At 49.8% G+C, this 12743-nt stretch overlaps 1 protein-coding gene across 4 annotated transcripts in view; it reads right to left on the bottom strand.

Annotated features, from left to right (window-relative positions):
• Positions 1–12743, bottom strand: part of LOC106594790 (protein numb homolog) — a 114062-nt gene that overhangs the window by 33979 nt on the left and 67340 nt on the right. For all 4 annotated transcript variants that reach the window (XM_082958315.1, XM_082958295.1, XM_082958351.1 and 1 more), the window contains exon 3: positions 2515–2589. In XM_082958315.1, coding sequence (XP_082814441.1) covers positions 2515–2589 — 75 coding nt within the window. The remainder of the gene's footprint in view (positions 1–2514; positions 2590–12743) is intronic.

Below are 12743 nucleotides of genomic sequence, written 5' to 3'. Positions count from 1 at the left end.
AGGTTAGAGTTAGTAAGAATAAGGGTTAAGGTTAGGATAAGGGTTAAGGTTAGGGTAAGAATAAGGGTTAAGGTTAGGATAAGGGTTAAGGTAAGGTTAGGGTAAGAATAAGGGTTAAGGTTAGGATAAGGGTTAAGGTTAGGTTAGGGTAAGAATAAGGGTTAAGGTTAGAATAAGGGTTAAGGTTAGAATAAGGGTTAAGGTTAGGATAAGGGTTAAGGTTAGAATAAGGGTTAAGGTTAGAATAAGGGTTAAGGTTAGAATAAGGGTTAAGGTTAGGATAAGGTTAGAATAAGGGTTAAGGTTAGGATAAGGGTTAAGGTTAGGATAAGGGTTAAGGTTAGGATAAGGGTTAAGGTTAGGATAAGGGTTAAGGTTAGAATAAGGGTTAAGGTTAGAATAAGGGTTAAGGTTAGAATAAGGGTTAAGGTTAGAATAAGGGTTAAGGTTAGGATAAGGATTAAGGTTAGGATAAGGGTTAAGGTTAGGATAAGGTTAGGATAAGGGTTAAGGTTAGGATAAGGGTTAAGGTTAGGATAAGGGTTAAGGTTAGGATAAGGGTTAAGGTTAGAATAAGGGTTAAGGTTAGAATAAGGGTTAAGGTTAGAATAAGGGTTAAGGTTAGAATAAGGGTTAAGGTTAGAATAAGGGTTAAGGTTAGGATAAAGGTTAAGGTTAGAATAAGGGTTAAGGTTAGAATAAGGGTTAAGGTTAGAATAAGGGTTAAGGTTAGAATAAGGGTTAAGGTTAGGATAAGGGTTAAGGTTAGAATAAGGGTTAAGGTTAGAGCTAAGATTAGTACACTGAACAAAAATACAAATACAACATGTAAAGTGTTGGTCCCATGTTTCATGAGGTGAAATAAAAAATCCCAGAAATGTTCCATAAACACAAAAAGCTGATTTCTCAAATTTGTTTACATTATTGTTAGTGAGCATTTCTCCTTTGCCAAGATAATCCATCCACCTGACAGGTGTGGCATATGAAGAAGCTGATTAAACAGCATGAACATTACACAGGTGCACCTTGTGCTGGGGACAATAATAGGCCACTCTAAAATGTGCAGTTTTGTCACACAACATAATGCCACAGATGTCTAAAGTTTTGATTGAGCGTGAAATTGGCATGCTGACTGCAGGACTGTCCACCAGAGTTGTTGCCAGAGCATTATATATTTTTATTTCTCTACCAACAGCCACCTCCAACATCGTTGTAGAGAATTTGTCAGTCCGTCCAACCGGCCTCACAACCGCAGACCAAGTGTTATGGCGTCGTCTGGGTGAGCGGTTTGCTGATGTCAACGTTGTGAACAGAGTGTCCCATGGTGGAGGTGAGGTTCTGGTATGGGCAGGCATAAACTACCGACAACATTTGCATTTTATCGAAGGTCAATTTGAATGAACAGAGATACCGTGATGAGATCCTGAGGCCCATTGTCGTGCCATTCATCCACCGCCATCACCTCATGTTTCAGCATGATAATGCACGGCCCCCATGTCAACAAGGATCTGCACACTATTCCTGGAAGCTGAACATGTCCCAGTTCTTCCATGGCCTGCATACTCACCAGACATGTCACCCTTTGAGCATGTTTGGGATGCTCTGGATCTACGTGTACGACAGCGTGTTCCAGTTCCTCACCAATATCCAGCAACTTCACACAGCCATTGGAGAGGAGTGGGACAACATTCCACAATCAACAGCCTGATCAACTCTATGTGAAGGAGATGTGTAGCGCTGCATGAGGCTAAATGGTGGTCACACCAGATACTGACTGCTTTTCTGATCCACACCCCCTACCTTTCTTTTAAAGGTATCTGTGACTAACAGATACATATCTGTATTCCCAGTCATGTGGAATCCATAGATTAGGATCCAATTTATTGAATTGACTGATTTCCTTATATGAACAATCTCAGTAAAATCTTTGAATTTGTTGCATGTTGCGGTTATATATATGTTAGTTGAAATGTTACTGATAGTCTGTAGAGCATCTACAGACGGACTATCCAAATAAAGCGTTTCCGAATGTTCGTTGACTTAACTCCTCCGGAACGGTCGGCAGGAAGTAGATAGACTGACCGACAGACGCTAGCCTGTCTATCTGCCTGCCCTGTCCTCAGTGAACTAGGCTGGGCTTGACAGACAGAGACAGACGGACGGAGGGAGGGACGGAGGGAGGGAGGGCGGGTCTGGACCTCTAGAGCCAGACTGAAGGCTACAACAGGATGCTGGTTGGAGTGAGTAGCAGTGTTTAAAAGTGTACATTCAGAGCCAGGCGTCAGGGCTGGGAATAAACACGGCAGATTTACGGGAAATCAAGTACGTAACGCCGCGAGGAGGAGGGAAAACTACTGTGATGGGAGAGACTGTTAGCTGGCAAGAATGGACAGAGTGGAGTAGAGAGAGAGAGGGGGGAGGAAGGGAGAGGACGAGCCCATAGGCCTGTAGGGTGAAACAGACTGTCCAGTGAGTAGACTACATAGTGAGACAGACATTGAGAGGTCTACCTACCGTCTTGAGACGCTTCACAGCGCCCTCACAGATATGCATTCCTCTGGACTCCTCCACCTCTACATGGCCCAGGTACTAGAGAGACGGAGAGGGAGACAGGGGTGAGAGCGAGAGAGAGAGACAGGGGAGAGAGAGAGAGAGAACAGGGGAGAGACAGGGGAGAGAGAGAGAGAGAACAGAGTTAGTGAGATAGAGAGGGAGACAGGGGAGAGAGAGAGACAGGGGAGAGAGAGAGAGAGAGAACAGAGTTAGTGAGATAGAGAGGGAGACAGGGGAGAGAGAGAACACAGTTAGTGAGATAGAGAGATGGAGATGGAGACCGGTGAGAGAGTAAATAGAGTTAGTGAGATAGAGAGGGAGACAGGGGAGAGAGAGAGAGAGAGAGAGAGAGAGAGAGAACAGAGTTAGTGAGATAGAGAGGGAGACAGGGGAGAGAGAGAGAGAGAGAGAGAGAGAGAGAGAGAACAGAGTTAGTGAGATAGAGAGGGAGACAGGAGAGAGAGAGAGAGAGAGAGAGAGAGAGAGAACAGAGTTAGTGAGATAGAGAGGGAGACAGGGGAGAGAGAGAGAGAGAGAGAGAGAGAGAGAGAACAGAGTTAGTGAGATAGAGCATGAAACAGCAGGTTGTGAGTGGTGACGTTCTCTTCCTGTCTCTTCCTGCCAGGGGAAAGGTCATCCTGCCAAAGGGCCACTGCTGCTCCTGTAAATGACTGGCTGAAGGACTGCACTTGGATGTCTACGTCCCAAAAATGCCACCCTATTCCCTATTTTAGTGCACTACATTTGGTCAAAAGTATAGGGAATAAGGTGGCATTTTGGGACACAAAGTATGATTGGCTGCTGTAAGTTATTTCAATAGACGGAAAGAGCTCCACAGCCAGTGTGTCCCCCGCCCATGACCTATGGTCCCTTGAGATGGTGAAGGTCAGACCTGGAGTCCTGGAGGCAGGAAGTCATTGTTACAGCTTCCCTTCCACATCCTTCCACTCACTCACACACACACACACCAGAGTTTTCATTCTCAGCCCGAAACACCGACGCGGCAGTTTACAAAGAACGTGTGGGATTGGGGCTGCGCTGCGTTAAGAAAAACAACCGTACACCTTTCCCCTAAAGCTTTCTCTCTCAGCACCAGGATATTATCCGGACCAGAGAAATTTGTGGCCATGAAACTTCATTTCTGCTCATTGAAATGTTTCAAATTGCGATATAAAAGCAGGGACGGTCCGGGACAGTGGCTGGAAGTCATAAAAGACGCCTATCCTAAGGGTTAATTACTATTAGATATATATATATAATAGAGACAAAATATCAATAAACTGTTGCTAAGCATCACTGGGACCAGTAGACCACAGGGTCTGTGTTGCTAAGCATCACTGGGACCAGTAGACCACAGGGTCTGTGTTGCTAAGCATCACTGGGACCAGTAGACCACAGGGTCTGTGTTGCTAAGCATCACTGGGACCAGTAGACCACAGGGTCTGTGTTGCTAAGCATCACTGGGACCAGTAGACCACAGGGTCTGTGTTGCTAAGCATCACTGGGACCAGTAGACCACAGGGTCTGTGTTGCTAAGCATCACTGGGACCAGTAGACCACAGGGTCTGTGTTGCTATGAGACCAGTAGACCACAGGGTCTGTGTTGCTAAGCATCACTGGGACCAGTAGACCACAGGGTCTGTGTTGCTAAGCATCACTGGGACCAGTAGACCACAGGGTCTGTGTTGCTATGAGACCAGTAGACCACAGGGTCTGTGTTGCTAAGCATCACTGGGACCAGTAGACCACAGGGTCTGTGTTGCTAAGCATCACTGGGACCAGTAGACCACAGGGTCTGTGTTGCTAAGCATCACTGGGACCAGTAGACCACAGGGTCTGTGTTGCTAAGCATCACTGGGACCAGTAGACCCTCTGTGTTGCTAAGCATCACTGGGACCAGTAGACCACAGGGTCTGTGTTGCTAAGCATCACTGGGACCAGTAGACCACAGGGTCTGTGTTGCTAAGCATCACTGGGACCAGTAGACCACAGGGTCTGTGTTGCTATGAGACCAGTAGACCACAGGGTCTGTGTTGCTAAGCATCACTGGGACCAGTAGACCACAGGGTCTGTGTTGCTAAGCATCACTGGGACCAGTAGACCACAGGGTTTGTGTTGCTATGAGACCAGTAGACCACAGGGTCTGTGTTGCTATGAGACCAGTAGACCACAGGGTCTGTGTTGCTAAGCATCACTGGGACCAGTAGACCACAGGGTCTGTGTTGCTATGAGACCAGTAGACCACAGGGTCTGTGTTGCTAAGCATCACTGGGACCAGTAGACCACAGGGTCTGTGTTGCTAAGCATCACTGGGACCAGTAGACCACAGGGTCTGTGTTGCTAAGCATCACTGGGACCAGTAGACCACAGGGTCTGTGTTGCTAAGCATCACTGGGACCAGTAGACCACAGGGTCTGTGTTGCTAAGCATCACTGGGACCAGTAGACCACAGGGTCTGTGTTGCTAAGCATCACTGGGACCAGTAGACCACAGGGTCTGTGTTGCTAAGCATCACTGGGACCAGTAGACCACAGGGTCTGTGTTGCTAAGCATCACTGGGACCAGTAGACCACAGGGTCTGTGTTGCTAAGCATCACTGGGACCAGTAGACCACAGGGTCTGTGTTGCTAAGCATCACTGGGACCAGTAGACCACAGGGTCTGTGTTGCTATGAGACCAGTAGACCACAGGGTCTGTGTTGCTAAGCATCACTGGGACCAGTAGACCACAGGGTCTGTGTTGCTATGAGACCAGTAGACCACAGGGTCTGTGTTGCTAAGCATCACTGGGACCAGTAGATCACAGGGTCTGTGTTGCTATGAGACCAGTAGACCACAGGGTCTGTGTTGCCATGAGACCAGTAGACCACAGGGTCTGTGTTGCTAAGCATCACTGGGACCAGTAGACCACAGGGTCTGTGTTGCTATGAGACCAGTAGACCACAGGGTCTGTGTTGCTAAGCATCACTGGGACCAGTAGACCACAGGGTCTGTGTTGCTAAGCATCACTGGGACCAGTAGACCACAGGGTTTGTGTTGCTATGAGACCAGTAGACCACAGGGTCTGTGTTGCTATGAGACCAGTAGACCACAGGGTCTGTGTTGCTAAGCATCACTGGGACCAGTAGACCACAGGGTCTGTGTTGCTAAGCATCACTGGGACCAGTAGACCACAGGGTCTGTGTTGCTAAGCATCACTGGGACCAGTAGACCACAGGGTCTGTGTTGCTAAGCATCACTGGGACCAGTAGACCACAGGGTCTGTGTTGCTATGAGACCAGTAGACCACAGGGTCTGTGTTGCTAAGCATCACTGGGACCAGTAGACCACAGGGTCTGTGTTGCTAAGCATCACTGGGACCAGTAGACCACAGGGTTTGTGTTGCTATGAGACCAGTAGACCACAGGGTCTGTGTTGCTATGAGACCAGTAGACCACAGGGTCTGTGTTGCTAAGCATCACTGGGACCAGTAGACCACAGGGTCTGTGTTGCTAAGCATCACTGGGACCAGTAGACCACAGGGTCTGTGTTGCTAAGCATCACTGGGACCAGTAGACCACAGGGTCTGTGTTGCTATGAGACCAGTAGACCACAGGGTCTGTGTTGCTAAGCATCACTGGGACCAGTAGACCACAGGGTCTGTGTTGCTAAGCATCACTGGGACCAGTAGACCACAGGGTATGTGTTGCTAAGCATCACTGGGACCAGTAGACCACAGGGTCTGTGTTGCTAAGCATCACTGGGACCAGTAGACCACAGGGTCTGTGTTGCTAAGCATCACTGGGACCAGTAGACCACAGGGTCTGTGTTGCTATGAGACCAGTAGACCACAGGGTCTGTGTTGCTAAGCATCACTGGGACCAGTAGACCACAGGGTCTGTGTTGCTAAGCATCACTGGGACCAGTAGACCACAGGGTCTGTGTTGCTAAGCATCACTGGGACCAGTAGACCACAGGGTCTGTGTTGCTAAGCATCACTGGGACCAGTAGACCACAGGGTCTGTGTTGCTAAGCATCACTGGGACCAGTAGACCACAGGGTTTGTGTTGCTATGAGACCAGCAGACCACAGGGTCTGTGTTGCTATGAGACCAGTAGACCACAGGGTCTGTGTTGCTAAGCATCACTGGGACCAGTAGACCACAGGGTCTGTGTTGCTAAGCATCACTGGGACCAGTAGACCACAGGGTCTGTGTTGCTAAGCATCACTGGGACCAGTAGACCACAGGGTCTGTGTTGCTAAGCATCACTGGGACCAGTAGACCACAGGGTCTGTGTTGCTAAGCATCACTGGGACCAGTAGACCACAGGGTCTGTGTTGCTATGAGACCAGTAGACCACAGGGTCTGTGTTGCTAAGCATCACTGGGACCAGTAGACCACAGGGTCTGTGTTGCTAAGCATCACTGGGACCAGTAGACCACAGGGTTTGTGTTGCTATGAGACCAGTAGACCACAGGGTCTGTGTTGCTATGAGACCAGTAGACCACAGGGTCTGTGTTGCTAAGCATCACTGGGACCAGTAGACCACAGGGTCTGTGTTGCTATGAGACCAGTAGACCACAGGGTCTGTGTTGCTAAGCATCACTGGGACCAGTAGACCACAGGGTCTGTGTTGCTAAGCATCACTGGGACCAGTAGACCACAGGGTCTGTGTTGCTAAGCATCACTGGGACCAGTAGACCACAGGGTCTGTGTTGCTAAGCATCACTGGGACCAGTAGACCACAGGGTCTGTGTTGCTAAGCATCACTGGGACCAGTAGACCACAGGGTCTGTGTTGCTAAGCATCACTGGGACCAGTAGACCACAGGGTCTGTGTTGCTAAGCATCACTGGGACCAGTAGACCACAGGGTCTGTGTTGCTAAGCATCACTGGGACCAGTAGACCACAGGGTCTGTGTTGCTAAGCATCACTGGGACCAGTAGACCACAGGGTCTGTGTTGCTAAGCATCACTGGGACCAGTAGACCACAGGGTCTGTGTTGCTAAGCATCACTGGGACCAGTAGACCACAGGGTCTGTGTTGCTAAGCATCACTGGGACCAGTAGATCACAGGGTCTGTGTTGCTATGAGACCAGTAGACCACAGGGTCTGTGTTGCTATGAGACCAGTAGACCACAGGGTCTGTGTTGCTAAGCATCACTGGGACCAGTAGACCACAGGGTCTGTGTTGCTATGAGACCAGTAGACCACAGGGTCTGTGTTGCTAAGCATCACTTGGACCAGTAGACCACAGGGTCTGTGTTGCTAAGCATCACTGGGACCAGTAGACCACAGGGTTTGTGTTGCTATGAGACCAGTAGACCACAGGTTCTGTGTTGCTATGAGACCAGTAGACCACAGGGTCTGTGTTGCTAAGCATCACTGGGACCAGTAGACCACAGGGTCTGTGTTGCTAAGCATCACTGGGACCAGTAGACCACAGGGTCTGTGTTGCTAAGCATCACTGGGACCAGTAGACCACAGGGTCTGTGTTGCTAAGCATCACTGGGACCAGTAGACCACAGGGTCTGTGTTGCTATGAGACCAGTAGACCACAGGGTCTGTGTTGCTAAGCATCACTGGGACCAGTAGACCACAGGGTCTGTGTTGCTAAGCATCACTGGGACCAGTAGACCACAGGGTTTGTGTTGCTATGAGACCAGTAGACCACAGGGTCTGTGTTGCTATGAGACCAGTAGACCACAGGGTCTGTGTTGCTAAGCATCACTGGGACCAGTAGACCACAGGGTCTGTGTTGCTAAGCATCACTGGGACCAGTAGACCACAGGGTCTGTGTTGCTAAGCATCACTGGGACCAGTAGACCACAGGGTCTGTGTTGCTAAGCATCACTGGGACCAGTAGACCACAGGGTCTGTGTTGCTAAGCATCACTGGGACCAGTAGACCACAGGGTCTGTGTTGCTATGAGACCAGTAGACCACAGGGTCTGTGTTGCTAAGCATCACTGGGACCAGTAGACCACAGGGTCTGTGTTGCTAAGCATCACTGGGACCAGTAGATCACAGGGTCTGTGTTGCTATGAGACCAGTAGATCACAGGGTCTGTGTTGCTATGAGACCAGTAGACCACAGGGTCTGTGTTGCTATGAGACCAGTAGACCACAGGGTCTGTGTTGCTAAGCATCACTGCGACCAGTAGACCACAGGGTCTGTGTTGCTATGAGACCAGTAGACTACAGGGTCTGTGTTGCTAAGCATCACTGGGACCAGTAGACCACAGGGTCTGTGTTGCTAAGCATCACTGGGACCAGTAGACCACAGGGTCTGTGTTGCTAAGCATCACTGGGACCAGTAGACCACAGGGTCTGTGTTGCTAAGCATCACTGGGACCAGTAGACCACAGGGTCTGTGTTGCTAAGCATCACTGGGACCAGTAGACCACAGGGTCTGTGTTGCTAAGCATCACTGGGACCAGTAGACCACAGGGTCTGTGTTGCTAAGCATCACTGGGACCAGTAGACCACAGGGTCTGTGTTGCTAAGCATCACTGGGACCAGTAGACCACAGGGTCTGTGTTGCTATGAGACCAGTAGACCACAGGGTCTGTGTTGCTAAGCATCACTGGGACCAGTAGACCACAGGGTCTGTGTTGCTAAGCATCACTGGGACCAGTAGACCACAGGGTTTGTGTTGCTATGAGACCAGCAGACCACAGGGTCTGTGTTGCTATGAGACCAGTAGACCACAGGGTCTGTGTTGCTAAGCATCACTGGGACCAGTAGACCACAGGGTCTGTGTTGCTAAGCATCACTGGGACCAGTAGACCACAGGGTCTGTGTTGCTAAGCATCACTGGGACCAGTAGACCACAGGGTCTGTGTTGCTAAGCATCACTGGGACCAGTAGACCACAGGGTCTGTGTTGCTAAGCATCACTGGGACCAGTAGACCACAGGGTCTGTGTTGCTAAGCATCACTGGGACCAGTAGACCACAGGGTCTGTGTTGCTAAGCATCACTGGGACCAGTAGACCACAGGGTCTGTGTTGCTATGAGACCAGTAGACCACAGGGTCTGTGTTGCTAAGCATCACTGGGACCAGTAGACCACAGGGTCTGTGTTGCTATGAGACCAGTAGACCACAGGGTCTGTGTTGCTAAGCATCACTGGGACCAGTAGACCACAGGGTCTGTGTTGCTAAGCATCACTGGGACCAGTAGACCACAGGGTCTGTGTTGCTAAGCATCACTGGGACCAGTAGACCACAGGGTCTGTGTTGCTAAGCATCACTGGGACCAGTAGACCACAGGGTCTGTGTTGCTAAGCATCACTGGGACCAGTAGACCACAGGGTCTGTGTTGCTATGAGACCAGTAGACCACAGGGTCTGTGTTGCTAAGCATCACTGGGACCAGTAGACCACAGGGTCTGTGTTGCTAAGCATCACTGGGACCAGTAGACCACAGGGTCTGTGTTGCTAAGCATCACTGGGACCAGTAGACCACAGGGTCTGTGTTGCTAAGCATCACTGGGACCAGTAGACCACAGGGTCTGTGTTGCTAAGCATCACTGGGACCAGTAGACCACAGGGTCTGTGTTGCTAAGCATCACTGGGACCAGTAGACCACAGGGTCTGTGTTGCTAAGCATCACTGGGACCAGTAGTTCACATGGTCTGTGTTGTTACGAGACTAGTAGATCACAGGGTGTGTGTTGCTATGAGACCAGTAGACCACAGGGTCTGTGTTGCTAAGCATCACTGGGACCAGTAGACCACAGGGTCTGTGTTGCTATGAGACCAGTAGACCACAGGGTCTGTGTTGCTAAGCATCACTGGGACCAGTAGACCACAGGGTCTGTGTTGCTATGAGACCAGTAGACCACAGGGTCTGTGTTGCTAAGCATCACTGGGACCAGTAGACCACAGGGTCTGTGTTGCTAAGCATCACTGGGACCAGTAGACCACAGGGTCTGTGTTGCCAAGCATCACTGGGACCAGTAGACCACAGGGTCTGTGTTGCGAAGCATCACTGGGGACCAGTAGACCACAGGGTCTGTGTTGCTAAGCATCACTGGGACCAGTAGACCACAGGGTCTGTGTTGCTATGAGACCAGTAGACCACAGGGTCTGTGTTGCTAAGCATCACTGGGACCAGTAGACCACAGGGTCTGTGTTGCTAAGCATCACTGGGACCAGTAGACCACAGGGTCTGTGTTGCTAAGCATCACTGGGACCAGTAGACCACAGGGTCTGTGTTGCTAAGCATCACTGGGACCAGTAGACCACAGGGTCTGTGTTGCTAAGCATCACTGGGACCAGTAGACCACAGGGTCTGTGTTGCTAAGCATCACTGGGACCAGTAGATCACAGGGTCTGTGTTGCTATGAGACCAGTAGACCACAGGGTCTGTGTTGCTATGAGACCAGTAGACCACATGGTCTGTGTTGCTAAGCATCACTGGGACCAGTAGACCACAGGGTCTGTGTTGCTATGAGACCAGTAGACCACAGGGTCTGTGTTGCTAAGCATCACTGGGACCAGTAGACCACAGGGTCTGTGTTGCTAAGCATCACTGGGACCAGTAGACCACAGGGTCTGTGTTGCTAAGCATCACTGGGACCAGTAGACCACAGGGTCTGTGTTGCTAAGCATCACTGGGACCAGTAGACCACAGGGTCTGTGTTGCTAAGCATCACTGGGACCAGTAGACCACAGGGTCTGTGTTGCTAAGCATCACTGGGACCAGTAGACCACAGGGTCTGTGTTGCTAAGCATCACTGGGACCAGTAGATCACAGGGTCTGTGTTGCTATGAGACCAGTAGACCACAGGGTCTGTGTTGCTATGAGACCAGTAGACCACAGGGTCTGTGTTGCTAAGCATCACTGGGACCAGTAGACCACAGGGTCTGTGTTGCTATGAGACCAGTAGACCACAGGGTCTGTGTTGCTAAGCATCACTGGGACCAGTAGACCACAGGGTCTGTGTTGCTAAGCATCACTGGGACCAGTAGACCACAGGGTCTGTGTTGCTAAGCATCACTGGGACCAGTAGACCACAGGGTCTGTGTTGCTATGAGACCAGTAGACCACAGGGTCTGTGTTGCTAAGCATCACTGGGACCAGTAGACCACAGGGTCTGTGTTGCTATGAGACCAGTAGACCACAGGGTCTGTGTTGCTAAGCATCACTGGGACCAGTAGACCACAGGGTCTGTGTTGCTAAGCATCACTGGGACCAGTAGACCACAGGGTCTGTGTTGCTAAGCATCACTGGGACCAGTAGACCACAGGGTCTGTGTTGCTATGAGACCAGTAGACCACAGGGTCTGTGTTGCTATGAGACCAGTAGACCACAGGGTCTGTGTTGTAACAATGTGTAAATAGTTGAAGTACAAAAAAAGGGAAAATAAATAAACATGGGTTGTATTTACACTCACTCTCTGTGTGTTGTCTTGTCTACTCAGAGCTCTTTCTACTTTCTTATATTTGCAGGCATCCTCTCTCTACACCTCCCTCCCTCCCTACCTCCCTCCCTCCCTCACAGCCAGTCACCATACAGACGGACCATTTGACCCTGTAATTCATCCTTTCTTCTCTCCGTTTTGTGCTACAGTGAGAATCTCATCACAAAACTATTTCAACCCACACAACACGAGCTTCTCAGGGAAATGGAGCGAGGGAGTATACAGTATTATCATGGTAGGTTGAGGGAGGGAGGGAGTATACAGTATTATCATGGTAGGTTGAGGGAGAGAGGGAGGGAGTATACAGTATTATCATGGTAGGTTGAGGGAGGGAGAGAGTATACAGTATTATCATGGTAGGTTGAGGGAGAGAGGGAGGGAGTATACAGTATTATCATGGTAGGTTGAGGGAGGGAGAGAGTATACAGTATTATCATGGTAGGTTGAGGGAGGGAGAGAGTATACAGTATTATCATGGTAGGTTGAGGGAGGGAGAGAGTATACAGTATTATCATGGTAGGTTGAGGGAGGGAGAGAGTATACAGTATTATCATGGTAGGTTGAGGGAGGGAGAGAGTATACAGTATTATCATGGTAGGTTGAGGGAGGGAGAGAGTATACAGTATTATCATGGTAGGTTGAGGGAGGGAGAGAGTATACAGTATTATCATGGTAGGTTGAGGGAGGGAGAGAGTATACAGTATTATCATGGTAGGTTGAGGGAGGGAGGGAGTATACAGTATTATCATGGTAGGTTGAGGGAGGGAGAGAGTATACAGTATTATCAT

Source organism: Salmo salar, chromosome 01, assembly GCF_965601325.2.
Source record: "Salmo salar chromosome 01, fSalSal1, whole genome shotgun sequence".
Lineage (NCBI taxonomy): Eukaryota > Metazoa > Chordata > Actinopteri > Salmoniformes > Salmonidae > Salmo > Salmo salar.
This window is presented reverse-complemented; position numbering and strand designations above follow the sequence as displayed.